A 21,344-nucleotide genomic window follows, 5' to 3' on the forward strand; every position below is an offset into this window, starting at 1 on the left:
AGCTTGCATTCGAAGGCACTGAAGAGACTCGAATAAATTTTGTACTTTTCCCTTACAAAAACTATAACTAATTGTTGCATCAATGGGAAAACACCTACTAACATTTCAAGTGTTGTTGTTATTTTTTAAACAGTGTTTTAGATTTCCTTTTGTTTTTCTTTCTTGTAGGATTTGCTGAACACACATAGTCAATGAAGACAATAAAATTGTGGTCAAGTACTCTTCTGAGAAATCAATCAATCTTTCTGTATTAAACAGCAACAAAGTTGCTTTTGTCATGCATGAGAGCCAGAAGGTGGCATCTAAATTATTTATGATCAGAAACTTTATTTATCACTTCTGAAGTGTATTTATTATTTCTTTGTGATTAACTGTGTTTGAGGGTCAATGCTTGTATTAGCTACAGAGTCGTGTGTTTAAGTTGGTTAGTGTTCTTCTCGGAAACGGTCTATATCTGAATCACATTGTTTTTCAAACCAAAGATGGACTTGATTAGCACTATTATTGCATTCCGTTTTTTAGAGATCCAAAGCAACAATGTACCTGTAGATGATAAACCTTACCAAGGTATATTCTAAATCAAATCAATAAAACATATACCTGTACTTGTTTGGGGTATGCATTTTGTTTTCAACAACATGATAATGTGACCAGACACTCATATTTTTTGCAATCCCTCATCCACTTACCTCAGACTAAACAAAAACCCTATAACCCCCGATGGTACAGTTTTTTTTTTTTTAAATATAAATATAAATATATATATATATATATATATATATATATATATATATATATATATATATATATATATATATATATATATATATATTTATATCAAGTATTTATCTATCAAGTCTTTCTATTATCCATGGTTTCGATCACATCTTAACAATAGGAAACAAAAGGTCTACATAAATGGGGTTATGTCCGATCGGTATAAAATATCTTCAGAGGTTCCTCAAGGATCTCTACTTGGTCCCATTTTATTTAAAATATTTATCAATGATTTTTCCAGGTTAAACAGGTTAACGCGTTACCTGACGTCCAAATCACTAGTCTCTGTTTACTCGTCTCTGATATATCATTACCTTTATTATGGTTGTCTTTTGTGTGGAAACAATTATGATGCTCCTCTATCAAAGGTTGGGAAATTACAAAACAAATCTGTTCGTATAATTAACGATGTTCGCTTTATGAAACCAATAACTCCTCATTACGTAGCTCCGCGTTTATTGAAACTTCCTGATATAGTTAAACTTAGCATGTGTTTGTTGTTCTATGAGTACTTTAATGATGATAGAGTTCCGAGTTTTTCTCTGACCTTACGCACTGAGTACGTAGGATACTTATCATACCCGTACTGCATTATCAGATCATCTAGCAAGAGAGAATGATCTAAGAGAGCGAATCCCTGTGCCCCGTGATAATTTTTTTAAAATCTATTTAAAGTTGCTGCGAAGGTTATTTTTGTCTGTTGTTTCCGTGACCCCCGTGGTCTACTTTCACGTGAACGTGACATGTTTCGCCGCCAAACATTTGAAGTTTGACAGCCATCACAGTAATTAGCGCCAGGAGCCGATACTGCGGCTTTTAGTTTTTTGTCCGTGGATGTAATGATTTCCTACTATGATTGACGATAGGTCCAGCTCCAAGTGTTGTTTGCAGGATACGATATCATGTGTGGTCGATCTGACTTGCATTAATGCTTTAAAAATTAGAGATTTTCCGAAGCATGTCGGCAAAATTAACGGAAATGTCGTATTTTTTTTTTCTAATTTCTTCAAAGCCATCTTTAATACCAGTTAAGTTTTTCGGTAAATGGAACAGATTTGTAAAAATGGTAAACGCGATTTTATGACGAAATTTGCCAGTCCTGAAATGTTCTTACCATTTGCCCAAATCGTGAACCGACCGTTTTGCCCATGTAAACGATAAACAACCAAGATTTGGCACTATGGGAAGAGAAAAAAGCTATACGTGCGATCTATGGTACAGAGAAACAGCGGATTCCCGGCTCTAGTGCACACAAGCCAATCACGCATGCGCAAAAAGATACTCGTGTCTCTGTCTCATGTCTCGTGAGTGTAAATAGATCTTTATTAAGAATTCTGGTTGCCTTCAATGAGTATAAGCAGTGAGTTATCAAACTTACTGCTTATACTCATTGAAGGCAACCAGAACGGTTGTGCTGTAGCTGCTTACAGGTCTGCGTTCACGTGGCTTGCGAATATGTCCTCAACAACTCCTCCCTCCAACTCACTTTCTTGCTCCATCACGACTTTTACAACTAGGGCTTAAAAAAAAAATAACTGGCCACGTTCCTGAATGTAATCACTTTATGCCAATGACCCTTCCGCGGTTTTTTAAACTTTTGACACGGAGCAGTTAGGGAAAATACGTCGGCACCAATGAAAAGAACGCCTTAACATTTACAAAGTTGCTAAGTTTGAAAGTGATACGTCCTAAGCGAGCGAGGATATTAATAGCTCCTCAAAGATGCTAAAGTTCAGAAGTTTGTATGGTGAGGCCCACGCGACTTTGAGAATTTCTATCTTCTTACGTTTTCAACACATCACTTTCAAACTTAGCAATTTTATTAATTTAAAGGCATTCTTTTCAGTGGAGTTGAGGGATTTTTCCTAACTTGTCCATGCCATAAGATGAAAAAAAAAAAAAAAAAAAAAAAAAAAATTCCGAAGAAAGGTCTATTGTTCGGCCGTGAGTGAAGTGAACACACAGAAGTAAAGCCTGTTTTTGGTATGTCGGAAAAATCCCAGACGATCGGCGATTTTACTTTTTGCCAGCCATTCCAGATTCTGCCTGTATATCGGATGAAGCCTGTTTTTCATATGTTGGGAAAACCCCAAACGAGTAGGGATTCTACTTTTTGCCGACCATCCCAGATTTTGCCTATATATCGGATAATCGCCAGAAATCTGCTCCAGTTTCTCCCTATTATGAATTTGGCGGGAAATGGAAAGTACGCCAAAAATTGAATCTTGAACACAAATGTAACAGCATTTATACAGCAACATGGATGCACACGAGCTAATGCTGCGTCGTTCTCAATACATCTGCGTTCTTTCGCTCGTCAATGCAAGAATTTCTATTCTGGAAAGGCAGAAGCCAACTAAAAACACCATATCACTCTTCCTTCCCTCTTGGGCAAGAGATTCGAGGTAGCAATCATTCGTGTTTTCGAGAGACGCCATGTTTACTGAGTGTGATAGGGATTGGAAAAGAGCGAAATCCATCGCCGACGTCCCCGACTGTACAAATCTGAGTTTTCATTTGTCGGGAATGATCGCCGACCGTCGCAGAAATCTGAGACGGTCGGGAAAATAGAAACGCTCCCGATTCTCCAGATTTGACCCCGTCCATCCCAGACTCGGGGATATCTACGATTTCGAGTTTTCATTAGTCGGCAAAATCTGGGACAGTCGGGAAACAGTAAAATCTCCGATAGCCTGGAATTTTCCCGACATATGAAAACCAGAGAAAGAAGTAAGAGAAGAAGCAGTGCTTTGAATAAAGTTGATGAAAGTTTTCTTTGGCTAAAGAACTACTGAGCTTACTCTCTGGGAAGGGAATTCCTTTTGTCCTTATCACTTTTTTGCTTTTACATAACAACATCAGATATATTGCTTCAAATCAACAACAGTATCAAAATGAGGTGAGTTCTTGACACAGCTGTGGCTTTCAAACCTAATATTTTGCTATTCACCCTCTCAAGGTTAAGTACATACACCCTTTTCTAAGCTTTCCATGAAATGCTGAAGCAAGCTGGGAACCGGGAACTTAAAAACACTACCCACAATACCAGAAAGGGTTGACTCGTGCACTTAAACGCGTTTTTCCGACAATCTTTCTGGAACAGATGTTTTACCTTGTTCAGATGTCGTCAGGGTTTTAAAAAAAGTTGGTCGTAATTCCCCCTTCTGATTGACTGTAGTTGACAAAACCTTTAATTTATTCTCTGTGTAGGTAGTAGCCAGCGAACAGGCTCCCCTTTTAACCGGAGAGAAAAAGAAAATCGGCGAGCAAAGCAGGCCGAGCGTAGCTTGAGGGAGAAAAAAGGCGATGGAGCCTTTAGACTTTGTTTATATTATGATCTGATTGGACAGATCGCTGACTTTTGACAAGTGAGTGGTGAATGTTGACAAAAAATACCCTGTCGATTTATTAATGTTTAATGCAAATTTCCTTTGGTGGAACACAATCTTCATTTTTAAAGAAAGCTATTATCTACATTTGAGGGATCTTAATAGTCGATATGCGGTGGATGCATTTAATATTTACACATAATTGATTAGTACACAAAACTGCCCATACAGTCCATGTCTACATTGCTTGCAGTTGAATAGGTTGGTCCCGCCTTACTGGATACAAAGTGTTTGAGCAGAAAAGCTTCTTCAAAGCTCTCATGCATCCTGGCAATCTAATTGTGTAGATCACTGGATTCAATATCGAATTAAGGCGGTAAAACGCAAAAGCTATCCTGAACAGTGTGAATTCAATCCATAAGTAACGGTCTAAACTTATCGAGATACTTAACAATTATTCCTCGAGCCCGAATGGGCTCTGAATCAATAGCCCGTGAAGCCGAAGGCCGAATGGGCTATTGACTCAGAGGCCATGAGGGGGACAGGAATAATTGTTTTAGGAAACAATAATTGTTTTAGAACGCAGCATTAATAATAGACTACTAGTTGGATTTTACTAAAATTAAAAATTACTCAGGGAAGAAGAGTAAATGTGGAGGCAGCACTAACTATGAAAAAAAAAAAAAAACTTTCCGGTATAGTATGAATATAAATATGGTAATAATGCTCCGTATTTTTTAGTTTGTGTAGTTATATTCCCCGTGCTAGGTAGGAGTTGTTTAATTTGTGCTATCATTTGCATATCACGCAGACTTAAACTTCCTGGAAGGTTTTGCAGTTTAAATCTTGAAGGGATAATTGTTAAGCATTTCTAACTATTACAAAAAGGAAAATTTATGTTGTGTAGTTCAAACGTATATAACGTTATTTCCTTTTGTTTCTTGTAAAGGTTTTCTAGAATAACAATGGAATGGACTGGATGATAAGCTCTGGGAGATAAGGACGTTTAAATTTTGCCACTTGTTTCTAAAAGAAACCTAATTTAACTGAGACGGGCGCCCATAATTGATGGTTTTCACAATGACGTCATCAAATTGCAAAGTCAAAACAACGAGGTTTTACGAATTCTTATTTACACTAGGTTGACGATAAATAGAAAATATATCTTTGTGCAAGTTTCCAGTCCCGAAGCATGTTTCATTTCGAAAATACAGCAATTTGAACTTCCGAGTTTTAATAGTGCGTGACACCAAACTAGGAATGCTGTCTAATTGAAAAAAGTTCCTCCTCTTGATTTTCAGCAGTTTAACCATCTCAAGTATTAAAAGATGTGTTTATGCGTACGTATGCTAGCTCTCGAGTGAAAAGGAAGAGCTTTTATAGAAAAAGTGAACACTAGATGTTTTTGTTGATTTCCGGCGACCATACATGTGTGAAATGTTTCGGGAAATAACTCGGAAACTGTGGGCTACAAAGACCTGAGATTTGGACAAATTGTTTATATATTAGTCTTTTATAACATTTCTTTTTCTTGGCTTCTGCAACTGGATGGTTTCCAATTTATTTTTTTGCCCCGTGTTTATTGCGAACAGTGGAAAGGAAGAATGAGCGGGATTTTTTTCTCTGGATAAAGAGCGCCCCAAGCCTCCCTTTAATTCTTTGAGCCCTTCCTATTGTGAGGTTTAAAGCTGCCTTTTGTTGATTTATCGTTCGATATCAAAAAAATAAAATCGGAAAAAAAAGAAAGAAAGAAAACTATCGAGAATATTAAACTTTTTCAATTCTTGCACTCCTTACTTCTCTTTGTAAAGGTGCGAATGATCACTAGAAACAGCCTGTGATACTTTTCACTAAGTCATGAAACCTTCTCACAAACTGGAAGCACGAAAAATTACGTACACACAACGACCTCGATAATAATAACACCAATCAGCCCAGACGTTTAGATAAGGGCAGTTAAAAGAATGACAAGTTCTACTCTACCAATCTATTAAAATGGTATTGAATATGGTAATAAACCTCTTTTCTATGCTTTCTGTCAAAGTTACGCGTTTCGAACTATTAGATTACTAGCTGGTTAACCCATTTGTTTTTTTTTGTTTGTACCTTTTGTGTGTGTGTTCTGAAAACTATCTTTAATCATGCAAGAGTAATTAATATATCGTGTAAAGAGTAATGTAAAAAAAAACCATTGGAGATCTTTCACATAACTCCAACTAGAGCCACTAAAGTGCAAAAGTGCACTCAATATGTAAAATATGCGGGACGTTTTCCCATGGGTGACTTTTCCTTTATTTGCGGCACGCACGAATAGAACCATCAAATAAAAGACGAATTGTGTGGCAAAAATCATTTTATTTTTAGCGTTTTCGCTTACAAAAACTATCAACTGAAAAAAATGAACGAAAGGGAATTGGCAGTTTACTATTTCGCATGTTTAGTCCTCGTCGCTACTGTCGCTATCGAATTTATCTAGCATGCGTTTTATTTTACTTATCGTTTTGAATTCACAGCCTTTCCACACATCGCCATGTGGGCCTCCTCCGATGTCCGCTGTCGCTTCCTGGAGCACTTTTTCTTAGCTTTGTCCTGTTTTGGCTCAGACGGTACGGGGTTGGCTTCCCCTGGGAGATCAGCATCGGCATCGGTGCCTGAACCATGTTCGTCAAGACACGCTGCCTGACTACATTTCGCGGACTTTTGCTCTTCTGGTGACTGCGTATCGAATCCTGATTTCCACAATAGTCCGTGACATCGCCGTCTTGCTTGAACTTGTCGTGGCAGTCAGCTGTTTAGCTTTTTGGAGGTTTTGGGAAACAATTCGTGTAATCCTTTTTTATCGATGATTCTCTTAGGGTAGAACGATAGTATGCCCTCGGCTGATGCTTTTGTTCTTCATAAAATTTCCAGCCGGTCAATGTTTGATGATGTATGATGACCGATATTCATTAATGGAAACACACGTGAGTTGCATGTCTCTAGCTGTAACAAGTAATTTGCAGATAAAGCACAATAAAAATCTTTCCAAAAATTGAATTCTTTCGACCCGTCAGTCCAATGACTACGTACAGTTTCCGTTATGTTATCAAAAAGAAAAGTTAGGGGGAAAATTGGGAAAAGCGGCGCAAGAACTATCCGGTTTAGTTGGAACACTAAATCTGTCGCAGAGAGTCTTTCTGTTCAAGTGAGCGATGAATATTGACAACAAATACCCTCGATTTATTAATGTTTTATGCAAATTTCCTTTGCTGGAACACAATCTTCATTCTTAAACAAAGCTATTGTCTACATTTGAGGGATCTTAATAGTCGATGGATGCATTTAATATTTACACGTAATTGATAAGTCCACGAAACTGCATATACAGTCCATGTCTACATTGCTTGCAGTTGAATAGGTTGGTCCCGCCTTACTGGATTTGTTTTCGAAGCTCTCCTGAACTCTGACAATCTAATTGCGTAAATGGCTGGGTTCAATATCGAATTAAGGTTATAAATCGCTACTGCTGTCCTGTACGATGTGAGTGTAATCCATGAGTGATGGTCTGAACTTATCGCGATACAAATAATTATTACCCAGGGAAGAAGAGTAATTATAGAGGCAGCACTAACTATGAATAAAGTTACTGAAAGTTTTCTTTCTGCTGACATAACTGACCCTAACTGCTGGACATGAGCTTTTCTGATAAATTGTGAAATAATTATAGCATAAGATATTGTTAGTACTGCAAGGGTAAGAAAAATATAAATTATCCAGGGGTATCGATCTGGGAAGGGTACATCATTCATGCGAGTGATGTGTAGAACACATTCTAAAATCAAAGCTCCCAACCAACTAAAAATGATAGTCTTATAGTAAATGCGTTTTCCAACTAAACAATGCCTAAATGGATATAGTGTTGCATGCAACCGCTCTAAAGATATTAAAGCTAGGTTACCCAGTGAAGCTATCCAGCAAATGTCAGCGATCATTAAATATAAAACTCTGAAACCATGTGTCGATCTTTTTCCTGTTTTTAAAAACCAAAGGGTGTCAGGTCCCGTGGCGGCTCCACAAAACAAATCAGCTACAGTCAGGTTCATTATCAGGTACGTATTGCGTCTGCGTAGATGGCGGCTTCTTGCAAAGACAATGAGAGTGAAGACGTTGTTTGTACTTATCACTATAAACTCAGTGAGAAACACTGCAAACCAGATGTTCTTCGTCGCATCAGTCGACATCCTTTAAACATATGACAGTAGCCTTTTTCTTGTCTTTTAAATGGGAGCTGGAATAAGAAAAATAAAATCATTTCACCTTAACCCTCGGACCTACACTCAAAGTCCTACCCCTCCTTGGTACAAGGGGGTTGGGTGGGGGGGGGGGGGGTGGGGGGCGTTGATGGAACCCCTTTCCTGGAATTTTGAAATGTTGCAGTATTTCGAAACGATTTTGCCTTCAGTTGAAAGCCTGTGATCGCGCTGCTGGAGGTCTGTGACGTCACTAAACATGGTCGCCATCTTGGATTTTTTCAAGAATTAGAAATCAGGCAAAAACCAAGAGAATTGATAGGTTTTCTTTGGCTTGACATGTAAAATAATACACCAATAAATACTTTGCATCATTTTATCCTCAATCTTTACTTCTGTTGCTGAAAGAAGTTGAAAAACTTTTCACTCAAAAATGGCTTGACCGCCTGCTACCTATGACGTTATATCTCTCGTTACCATAGCAACTGACCATCACTAAACTTGTCTCAAAATGCGGGCGAGGGATAAACTGAAAGCGCCAGGTGCTGATGCTTTATTGTCTAGGAAAAGACTCAGAAAAAATACTGCGCTGAGGGGGAGGGGGGGGGGGTTGGTCTTGTAAGTTTGAGCGATAAAAAACAAAATAAAACAACAACAGAAAAGCAAGTTAAAGCCATGTGTTAAAGCTACTTATATCTTAACGTTCATAGTATTTAATCAATGTTTTACTTTCTATACTGGGACTGCACAAAATTCCTCAATATGGACATGATCAAATATGAGCCCATAGCTTAATTCTAAACGACTAAACCATACTCCATTTTTTTAGCTGTTTACTGACTACAGCTACACTCCATTAACACCCTCTTAAACGACTAAACCATACCCCAAGGAATATGTGTATACTGAGAGGGCTCTTATTTTATCTTTCCGTGAGAAAACTACCTCTTGCGAGGATAAATTTACAGCTGTATTTTATGGAAAAAAGCCTGGAAAAAGAAAAAAATGTTCCTCAACTTACACACTTTTCTCTGTAAAGGTGGGATAATCCCTAGAAACAGTCTGTTGTAGTACCTCTTTATCAAGACAATTTCAAACGGACCGTGTACTCAATGCAGAAAAACTTTGGAACACAGCGTCGATAAAAATTGCCTTAATTAGCAGATCAGCTCCTGAGTTTCAGGTTGAAGTCATTAGAAGTTTGTGACACTATTGCTACTGCCAAATGTTTAGACCAATGGTATTAAATATGGTAATAAGTGTTCGTAGTTTCTGTTCCTGTAGTTATATTGCTCGTGCTAGGTAGCAGTTGTTCAATTATTTGTGCAATCATTTTCATATTATGCAGACTCAAACTTCCTGGAAGGTTTTGACGCTTTACTCTTGAGGAGATTATTGTTAAAGATTCTAACTATGACAAAGGGAAAATTTGTGTTTTCTAGTTCAAACGCATATATATTTATTTCCTTTTATCTTTGAAAATTCTTTGAGCACTTCCTCTTGGGAGGTTTAATTTACAGCTGCCTTTTGTCATTTCGTTTGATATAAAAACAAAATAAATAAAAAAAAAAGAAATAAAAACACTGAAAATATTAAACCTTTTCAATTACTTACATTTTACTTCTCTTTGTAAAGGTGTGAATGATATAAGTCACTAAAAACAGTCTGTAATACTTTTCACTGCATGAGTCATGAAACCTTCTCACCAACTCGAACCACGAAAAACTACACACCCGGCAAGGAACTCGATAATAGCGGAGCTCTCCGGCGCAAAGCGCCAGTGGAGCACCATGGGTAAGAAAATGAAGTAATCTACCCATACGAGAAAATTTGGTAATCACGTGACCGTACAACCACCGCCCGAGCGACCGTCCGTCCACACCACAGGCATACCAATGTTAAATAACTCTATCAACAGATATGGCAACCCAAATGCAACTCGAAGTTATTTTGGCGGAAAATCGCATAGCCATCGGAGTCTTGTAAAGCAGAGACAGAGTCAATAAAGACGAAAATTTAATGCAGAAATTGTTTCTGTATCCGTGTTGTCTAAAGTATTCAGCTTAATTAAATTCATTGTCCAGCATGTCCACTAATTTGGAATATAGAGCAGGAGATAGACAGAGAAAAAATGAAAGTCAGGCTGCAGGCCAGCGAAGCTCAACGAGGGAAAGGGCGACAGAGATCTAGAGCGAGAGAGAAAAAAACGAAAGAGATATTTTTTGTTGGAAGAACAACATGAAAGTTTTGTAGCGGCGGTGACAAAATAAGAAAAGGTCGCGGCCACCAATGCAAGATGATAATGAGTGGCAATAAAAAAAAAGTGAACGAGAACACGTACGACATTTCCTCCATAAAACGTGCAACTAAGAAGTTTCTGGAAGTTTCACGTTGTAGTCGTGCAAAACAACGGCAAAGAAATGTACAAAAAAAGTGAGCTGCACGTGCAAAGTTGCTTTTTTTTTTTCCTAATTAGACCTATTGTTGTTTTTCACCGTTCTCCAGCGTTGCCTTCACGGATTAGCATAACACGATTTTATATTTTGTTTGAACAAACTATATATAAATATTATCGAGAGCTTCGCTTTTAGCCGTGGCTAAATCTATATGTTATTAACATCAAACAGCTCGTTTACATGAGCGCAGTTAAAGGACTGACATGTTTTACTCTTACTACCAATCTATTAAAATGGTATTGAATATGTAAAAAAACCTCTGTGCTATCCTTTCTGTGCAAGTTACACGTTTCCAATTATATTAGCAGTTGGTTAACCCATATGTTTCTTGTTTGTTCGTTTTGTGTGTGTGACTGTGAGTGTGTGTTTTGAAAACTATCGTTAATCATGCAATAGTAATTATGTAATGAAAAGAGTTATGTAAAGAGTACTCCTTAATAAAAAAACGCAAAAAATATAGGAGCATTACCATTTTCGATTCATTGCAGAAAGACGAGAAAGGGTCGTTTTTGGCTTCAAATGATTATTACACTCTTTGGAACTGAAGCAAGAGCAATAAGCGATGGGTGGGCGGCTTAAGGTAACAAAATGTCAGTGGCACAGCTGCCCTAACTCATTAAGCCCGGGCTTAAGAAAAAATTGTGTTAAAATGAGCTCATGTACTTGCACGTGACAGGGAGTGATTGAACCAAATGGCGAGGCTTCGCTCTGTTACTTAAATCGCGCCGACGACATCACCGTTCTTATGTGTGAACAGGAGTCCTGTACGGTGTGGTTTTCGTGCAGGCGCAAGTGCTGCCCGGTACGTATGGCTTGAACACTAAATTTGTCGCAGATAGCCTTCTAGTTTAAGTAGATACGTTGCAGGGGTCCCATTTGTTTACTTTGATTGCATGTGAGAGTTATGAACGCTTAACATTTGTAAAATTGCCAAGTTTGAAAGTGATACGTCCTAAGCGAGCGACGATATATTCCGCAAAGTTGCGAAAATTCAGAAGTTTGTATGGTGGGGCCCACCCGACTTTCAGGAGTTCTATCTTCGAAAGTTTTCAACCAATCACTTTCAAAGTCAGCAATTTTACTAATTTAAAGGCATTTTTTTAGCGGAGTTTACGGATTTTTCCTGATTTGTCCATGCCATAAGATGAAAAAAAAAAAAAAAAAAAAAATTCCTTGGAAAGGTCTATTGTTGCGCTTGTGATGAGATATGATACCAACGGAGTGAAGTGAACTCACAAAAGTAAGGAAAAAGAACAGTGGCGAATCCAGGGGAGGGGCCTGGGGGCCCGTTCCCGCCTTTATTTTTAGACCAAACAACTGAGGCCTGAAGGGCTCCCTTCCCCCCTTATCTCAGGGTCTGGATGACCGCCGCCTTGCTCCCCACCTTCTCCGCTTCCCCTTATCTGAAGAGCTGGATCTACCACTGAAGAGTAAGTGTAGAAGCAGCGCTTTGAATAAAGTTACTGAAAGTTTTCTTTAGGCTGCAGCAGCCGAACTCGCTCTCTGGGAAGAAGATTCCTTATCACTTAACAACATCAGATGTATATTGCTTCAAATTAATAACAGTTTCAAAATGAGATAACTTCTTGATGAGATAACTTTAAAATGAGATAACTTCACTGACTGGCAAAGGTATTCACATACACCATTTTCTAAGCTTTCAATAAAATACTGAAACAAGCTGGGAACCATGAACTTAAAAACACTACCCACAATACCATAAAGGGGTTGACGCGTGCACTTAAACGCGTTTTCCCGACAACCTTTCTCGAAACAGCTGTTTTACCTCGATGAGATGTCGTCAGGGTTTTTTTTTTTAATTTTCAATATTAAAAGTTGGTCGTAATCACCCCTACTGATTGACTGGAGTTGACAAAGTCTTTCATTTCATTTTCTGTGTAGGTTATATAGCCAGCGAAGAAGTGGAGAGGGGCGAAAAAAGAAAATCGGCCAGCGAAGCAAGCCTTGCGTAGCCTGGAAGACAACAAAAGGCGAGGGAGCCTTTAGACGTTCTTTGTGTCATGACCTGATTGGTCAGATCACTGATTGTTGACAAGCGAGCGATTAATACCTGCGATGTATCAATTATTGATGCAAATTTCCTTCGGTGGAACACAATCTTTATTTTTAAACAAAGCTATTATCTACGTTGGAGGGATCTTAATTGTCGATGGATGATTTAATGTTAACACATAATTGATAAAAGTCCACGAAACTGCATATAGAGTCCATGTCTACATTGCTTGCAGTCCAATAGGTTGGTCCTGCCTTACTGGATGCGAAGTGTTTTTGCAGAAAAGCTCCTTCGAAGCTCTCCTGAACTCTGTTAAGCTAACTGCGTAGATCACTGGATTCAATATAGAATTAAGGTGATAAAATGTTGATGCTATCTTCATAGGTGTGAAGTCAATCCATACGTAACGGTCTGAACTTATCGAGATACAAATAATTATTACCCAGGGAAGAAGAGTAAGTATAGAGGCAGCGCTAACTATGAATAAAGTTGCTGAAAGTTTTCTTTCTGCTGACATAACTGACCCTAACTTCTGGACTTGAGCTTTTCTAATAAATTTTGACATAATTATAACATAAGATGTTGTTAGCACTGCAAGGGCAAGACAAATATAAATTATCCAGGGGTACCGATCTGCGAGGGGTACATCATTCAGGCGACTGATTTGTAGACCACATGCTAGAGTCAAAGCTCCGAACCAACTAAAAATGATAATCTTATAGTAAATGCTTTTCCCAACTAAGCAATGCCTATATGGGTACAGTGTTGCGTGCAATCGCTCTAAAGAAATTAAAACTAAGTTACCCAGTGAAGCTATCCAACACATGTCAGAGATTGCTAAATATACATGCAAAACCCCGAAGCCTTTTTTCGGTCTCTTGTTTTCTTTAAGAAGCAGAATGGTTTCAGGTCCTGAAACGGCTGCTATCAGTAAATCAGCCACAGTTAGGTTCATTATCAAGTACGTGTTGCGCCTGCGTAGATGGCGGCTCCTTGCAAAGACGACGAGAGTGAAGACGTTGATTATAAATACCATGATAAACTCAGTAAGCCAGACTGCAATCCAGGTGTCCATTGTCGCTTTAATAGATATCCTTTAAACAATTATTTCAGTACTGTTTTCCTTTCTATTTGAATTGGATCTGGAATAAGAAAAAATAATAATAATAAGGAATTATTACTGAATGAGTAGAGAAATAAAATATATAAGCAAAGGTCTAGTTATACAGAAACAAGTAAAAAATAACGCGGGTAAGAACGAACGGCGTTTCGGTATCATCTTGACGACATTTTCAAGTTAAAAATTATTGCTGATAAACTGAAAAAAAAAAAGTTTGGCTAATGATTAGCAAAAATGAAACATGCAAAGTCGCGCACTGAGTCCGATTGGACATTTAGAAAAAGTGTTATTTCCCTAATGTTCTTGACAAACAGTTCCATGTCCTTAAGGTGGCTCGATATAATTATTCATAAAGATTCTTGAGATTAACCGTCCTTTTATATGACCTTTTAGTTTCAAGATTATTGAAATATTGTAAGGCAGGAAAATAAGGGCTACAATTCGCTAATATATTCTGTCAGAAATTTTGTTTTTACAACTGAGAGCCCCTCTCTCATTATTCAGGGTATTGTCTCCAAGTTTCATATTTTCGTGCACAACAATAACTAGCATTTTTGCATATTTCAAATGCATTGTTAGTTACCGCTGTTCACGTAAAAATTAAACTTGGAGACAATACCCTTGAATAATAAGAGGCTTTCACTTGTAAACAGAAAACTTCCCGTAAAAAAATTAGCGAATCGTAGCCCTTATTTTACTGCGCTACAATATATCAACAATATTGAGACTCAAACTTCTCCTAAAACGACGTTTCATCGGCAAGAATCTCAATTTAAAAAAAAAAAAAAAAAAAACATCTAGCGGTTTAAAAATTATTTGCCAATTTGTTAAAGTAGGCCAAAATGCTAACAAACCGCTAGCAAGAGCGCTTCGATACATAATAGTTAAATCCTTCTTTCTAGCAATCGACTGGACCTATCTCTACGATCTTTCACACACATTTTTAAAGAGATTGTAACTACTATGAGCTCAAATTGCATGTCAAACGCTCTTTGTTTTCTGCAGATAACGGCCAAACTACAATATTATCCATTTTTACTGCATTTCTAATCATAAAAACTTCATCCCAAAATATCTCGATAACGCTCTTAAAGATTTCACTTAAATCTCACGAACATCGAGGCTGCTATTGGAGGAAAAAGCTCCCTTGAACGATTTTGGAAAAACAGTTCCCGGTGCCGGGAAATACTGCTGCAAGTAAAATAGGTAATGGGCGGCGTCATTCCGTTTCTATGACAACTGCAATGTCATTGAAACCCTTATCATAACAAGTTTTCATCTTAATCTAATACAACTGTGCTCACCCCCGGCAATTTTTCCAAATCTTTCTTTATAGCAACGGAGTTAATTCTCAAACGTAGGAGGTATTGACTTTGAATAACTGCGCAGAGCCACAAGTGCAATAACAAGTTGGGTTGTTTTTTGCACAAAATGTTGCTAATTACGGACAGTCAGTTTTCATAAAATCAAATTTGCAAGAACCTTTAAAAAATGTTCTCTCAGTGCGACATTTGGGTGTAGAAAATATTTTTTCTATGATTATTAAGAGACTACTGATTTCTCCTTTTTTTTTTTCAATTCCGACAATCAGAGGTACTTTTTTTCTGTATTTATAATGGCTGGTTTAAATTAGCCTTGATGATACTTTAATCTTGACTTGCCTGGTAATATTTATCATATCTTTCAAACCCTTGGCGATCAATCTCCAGTATACCCTCCTAATCAAAGGAACGTTTTATCTATATAAAAGCCATTGGTGAACTAAGTAATTGCTAGAACAGCCAAGGATATTGCACTTTTAACCAGCAATCGATGCATCAAGAATATATCAATGACGGCAAAGGCGGAAACGACCTATAGGAGCTTTCTTGGTGTTACTTTTATGTCGGAAAAAACCCTATGGCGACAGTTCAAAAACGTTTTTTAGGGAAGTAAAGTCTCACCTTTTCCTGAAAAGATTACTTGAGGTATATTAATGCATCCTGACACACCTAATATATAATATATTGAGTCAGAAGAAGGGAGTTTTGCTGGGTTTCAAATCACGTGTCTAATCATGCACCCTAGACGTTTTTAGTAGTAGCATACACTCTATGCAAACCGCTTTTTAAAAAACGAGGCGTAACCGAATTTTTTAAGTCACAAAACTAACAAGCTATGATTTAAGTGAGTCCATGAGAAATGAGCGGAAATATAAGTATTATTCGTTGGTTACATGCTAGATGACGAGATCACCTTTAATTTTAAGGGTGGCATAATATATTGTTATCCAAGCAATTTGAAACACTCTCAAAACGTTTATTTCAAAGTGAAAGGGAATTGTTACAATATGAGGCCATTTTTTATACATTGTGCGAAACTGTTTTATAAATTTCAAATTTACTACAAATCTTAAGTGCGATGTTTCATTAAAGTTGAGGCAGTACACGCCGATTTCGAAAACGGATAGTTGCGTTGCGGACAGGCTTCTATACCAGCCTTTTAGTGGCAGTGTGAACATGCAACAGTTGTTCGTACCATCGATCCCGGAGTATAATTTTTTTCATGTCGGTACATATGATATGATATTTTAATAGTACTGTAGATTAGCCTCACTTTCTCTACCGACATCGCCGAGCACAATAACTGTTAAACTGATTCCCTTGTCAAGACACGAACCAACGCATGCACTTGATTTGATTCCCCCTTTGTTTTAGTTACCTAAAGCATTTTTTTCCCGAAACCCTGAACGAAAACAACTACGCGAAATTGAAATGTGCGCCCATAGCCAGCCTTCTTCTTTTAAGAAAATTCTCTTGCGACGAAAAAAAAATAAGAGCTGCATTTTGAATGAGATAAAAGAGAGAAAGCGAGTAAATTAAATTAAACTTACCAATAGTCATTCTTCTACCTTTTTGTCCACCTCAGATCAGAAAGGTGCGTATGATCACATTTCAAACAGTCTTGCAATACTCTGCCGGCATAAAGCGGACGCTTTCGGTTGAATCGGTTGATAAACATTAGATGGCGTTTAGATGAGGCCATTAAAAGCTGGTGGCAATTGCGCCTACAGATCGATTAGAATAATATTAAATATGGTAATAAACCAATTTTCCGTTTTTATTAGTTACAGGCCTTGTGCCGGATGGCAGTTGTTTGACTTGTTTTGTCAGTCATTGGCATCAGTATGCAAACTCAAAAAAAGAGGAAGCTAAATGAGACATTGAGGGGTGAATTGGAGAGCATGGTTTATAGCTACATGTATAACAACAACAACAAAAAGGAAATAGTGTGGTTTGAATTTATCCTCATTTACTTTCAATTTTCTTTTATTCTTAGGTATTTTGATCTATGCCAAAAAAGAATAAGGCAAAATAAAAACTTTTTGCCTATAAATAAATAAATAATATGGCTTACTATGTTTTGTAGTATTTAAATAGCCTGTCTGAAGGCAATAAGCTTCAACTGGGAAAAGTCAATAGAAAATGCCTACAGATCGATTAGAATGGTATTTAATGTGGTAAAAAGCCTCCGTATTTTCTTTTGTTAGTAGTTACGGGCCTTCTATCGGATAGTAGTTGTTTGACTTGTTTTATTATTCATTTGCATAAGTAGAGGGGGTTATTGGAGGGCATGGTTTATAGCTATATGTATAAAAATAAAGAAAAGAAATAGAATGGTTTGAATTTATCGTCTAGTTACGTTTTAAATTTTGACAAAAAAAATATATTGTTTAGTAAAAAACAGTTTGCGCGTAAATAAATATATCAATGAATTAATCAACAATATTAATGAAGCTTACCAGTTTTAAAACATTTAAATAGCCAGCTGCCTGAAGGCAATAAGTCTTAAACAAGTCAACAAACAAAACTTACAAAGTTCTGTATAAGAAACCGTCAGTTTTGACGCGTTTTGGCCCTGCTGTTGTACATTTTCTGAGGAGTTGCTCTTTATAAAGCGAAAATGTACATGACGTCGACGAAATTAAACAACAAAAAGGCTGCCATGCACGTGTCCCCATTAATTTCTGTGGGAGTTAAATTTTTTTATTGTGTAAATGCCTTCTTTAATGTTCCAAATTTGCATAGATGCTGATCACGTGAATGGAAAAGGTTTACTAAAACGAGGTACGGGGAGTACGGGAAAGAAGCACGAGGAACGGGAAAGTAAAAAAGGGAACAAAACAGACAACTAGAAATGAGGCTACTGATAGGGTTAGGGTTCATGCTCGGTTTTGTTCCCCTTTTCCCAAAAAAAGCTATGATTATCCCGTCTATACATTGGTTAGCTTGAGCAAGTGTTCTTCATTAAAAGTTCAAATGTATTCCGGAGCAGAATGCAAATGAACCAGCCAAAGTGTTTCCCTTAACTTCTTCTTCGTTTTGAGACAAGAAACTTTAAATGGTAAATATATCGAGTAGTAGTTATCCTATTTTGAAGGTCTTTAAAGCTCTTGCATAGCTCGCTGATTTGCCATTTACTTGGAAATGCACCCACCCATGACTATGTCAGTCCTATCTTCTCAAAATATAACAGTATTCTATAGATTTAGCCAGGGCTAAAAGCGAAGCCTCCGTTTCTAGACTAATGATAAAAGCAAATAAATTTAAACTAATGACATGAACTTTAAGCCAAAAAGAAATATAGAAATAAGAAGCCTTAGGCATCAGTTCACCGTTAGAGGGGGGGGGGGGGTGCTTAATGATTAAGAAAAAGAATTCTGAAGGTATGACTATATATAAAAGTCATATATATGAAATGCGGCGTGAAGAATTATATGAAAGTTGATTATCGCAGATATCATCGCAGTTATAGACGCAACTTTTTCGCAGCTTGAAATTTTTCAGGCTTTCTTTTCGTAACTGCAAAAGTTGCGTCTGTAAACAAACCTGAGTTGAAAAAAAAAAAAAAAAAAAAAAAGAGAAATTGTAGGTCGCTCTAGTAGCCGCAATTAACACTCGGTCACCATTTCTAGGGTTATCATTTCTGTCCTAAAGGGAAGACGAAAATTAGGCCGATTTAGGGACTAAAGTGTTCCCGTAAGCACATTATATTTTCTTTCCTTTCCTCGTTTTTTCTTTATTTTAAACGGGCCGGAACGAACAGTTATGTGTACCCTTTACATTTATATAGCCTCACAATATCTGATTGAAATTTTACCGTAAGGTGTATATTTTCTTTGAGGACAGACTTATAATAGGAAAGTCCCGTGACTTGCAATTTGCAAATTTACTAGAAACAACCGTCTATGAGAAATATATGTTTTTATAAATCCAGTTAAATATTATATATTTCATAGCTTTTTTTTTAAATCAGTATAAACACTCTGTACATCTAACAATAATCATGCAACGGTTTAGTCTAGTGTCAAATTTAGGAACAATTGTATTCATGTTCAAGTGTGATGTTATAATGTTGCTTCATTGATAATTGGCTGTAGAACCATAATATCATCGTATTTTACTAGAAACCATCAAGGCAATTTTTAAGATTGTAACTTCAAAGACAGTTTAATTGAGCCCAGAGAGTTTTGTTAAGGTGATCACTGGTCACTATTACAGACACTGGTACTGACTTTATTCTAGTCAATGCCTGTAATCAAGAGGTTTCGTTGGTCTGTGAAGCTCATGTATGACTGCTTTTGTAGATTTTTTGTGTTGTTTGTTGACAATTTTAATGTGTCATTCTTTGTGAAAAAATCATATTAGTTGTAAAGCATCAAAAGCAAAGAGTGTCCTTCATGGTACGACGTGGCCAAAGATTCTGAGGTTTAATGTTACAGTCACTTAATGTTATACAGTAGTTTTATATATTTCGGGGTGTGATTCTATCCAGGGAACTGATTTCTTAGATGTTCCTGGCCCATGAAATCAATGAATATGGGTTTATGGCCAAACATGGCACATATTTAATGGTATATTCATGACCCATGAAATCGAAATTATCATTTCTCAGTTTTCACGGCCCCTGAAATCTCTGAGTGTAATTTTCATGGCCCATGGAATCTACAACACACCAGCTTTTCATGGCTCATGAACCCTAATGCCAGATATTTCATGGCAATTTCATGAGCCATAAAAACCATTATCAACTTTTCATAGAAAATTCATGGCCTGAAAAATAGGCCATGAAAATGAAATATCTGTATCCAGGGCCCTGAAAAATGCTTTCCTGGGTTTTTAATGACATTTTCATGGGATTTTCATAACATTGCAGTTCATAGTGCTTGCTCCTTCAGGACTTTTACAGCTAGGGCTTAAAAGGAAAAAAAAAACTGGCCACGTTTCTGAATGTAATCACTTTATGCCAATGACTCTTCCGCGGTTTTTTCAACTTTTGACACGGAGCAGTTAGGGAAAATATTGCTAAGTTTGAAAGTGATACGTCCTAAGCGAGCGAAGATATTAATAGCTCCGCAAAGTTGCTAAAGTTCAGACGTTTGTATGGTGGGGCCCATGCGACTTTGAGGAGTTCTATCTTCGTACGTTTTCAACAAATCAATTTCAAACTTAGCAATTTTATTAATTTAAAGGCATTCTTTTCAGCGGAGTTGAGGGAATTTTCCTAATTTGTCCATGCCATAAGATTTAAAAAAAAAAAAAAATTAGAAGAAAGGTCTATTGTTCCACCATGAGTGAAGTGAACTTATTGAAGTAAAAATTGTTTTTTCGTATGTCGGAAAAATCCCAGACAATCGGGGATTTTTCTTTTTGCCGACCATCCCAGATTCTGCCTATATATCAGATAAAGCCTGTTTTTCATATGTCGGGAAAATCCCAGACGATCGGGGATTTTACTTTTTCTCGACCATCCCAGATTTTGCCTATATACCGGATAATCGCCAGAAGACTGTCCCAGATTCTCCCTATTATGAACTTGGCGGGAAATAGAATGTGTGCCAAAAATTGAGTCTTGAACACAAATGTAACAGCATTTATACAGCAACATTGATGCACACGGGCCGTGCTGCGTCATTCTCCATACATCTGTGTTCTTGCATTCGTCAATGCAAGGTTTTCCATTCTGAAAAAGCAGAGGCCAACTAAAAACACCATATCATTCTTCTTCCTTCTTGGGCAAGAGATTCGAGATAGAAATGACTCGATCGAATTTTCGAGAAACGCCATGTTTATTTGTGTTTATTTACGATAGGGGAACTGAAGCCCAGCAAATAGGAGATTGGTAATGTTCGAAATCCATCGCCGACGTCCCCGATGGAAAAATGTGAGTTTCATTTGTCGGGAATAATCGCCGACTATCGCAGAAATCTGGGACGCGTCGGGAAAATGGGAACGCTGTCGATTCTCCAGATTTGTCCCCCTCCATCCCAGACGATCGGGAATATCTAAAATTTCTAGTTTTCATTAGTCGGCAAAATCTGGGACAGTCGGGAAACAGTAAAATCCCTGATTGTCTGGTATTTTCCCAACATATAAAAAC

General features: G+C 37.4%; 1 protein-coding gene across 1 annotated transcript; it reads right to left on the reverse strand.

Annotated features, from left to right (window-relative positions):
* Positions 1-7,480: 7,480 nt before the first annotated feature.
* LOC140926337 (melanocortin receptor 4-like) lies at positions 7,481-8,326 on the reverse strand. The gene has a single exon (XM_073376093.1). It carries the CDS (start codon positions 8,324-8,326, stop codon positions 7,481-7,483), a length of 846 nt encoding a protein of 281 aa, XP_073232194.1.
* Between the last annotated feature and the right edge of the window lie 13,018 nt (positions 8,327-21,344).

The sequence above is a fragment of the Porites lutea genome, chromosome 2, assembly GCF_958299795.1.
Source record: "Porites lutea chromosome 2, jaPorLute2.1, whole genome shotgun sequence".
Classification (NCBI taxonomy): domain Eukaryota; kingdom Metazoa; phylum Cnidaria; class Anthozoa; order Scleractinia; family Poritidae; genus Porites; species Porites lutea.

What these genes read in the sequence shown, in the direction of transcription:
- LOC140926337 (XM_073376093.1), bottom strand. Translation starts at nt 8,326, where the DNA reads ATGTCGACTGATGCGACGAAGAACATCTGGTTTGCAGTGTTTCTCACT.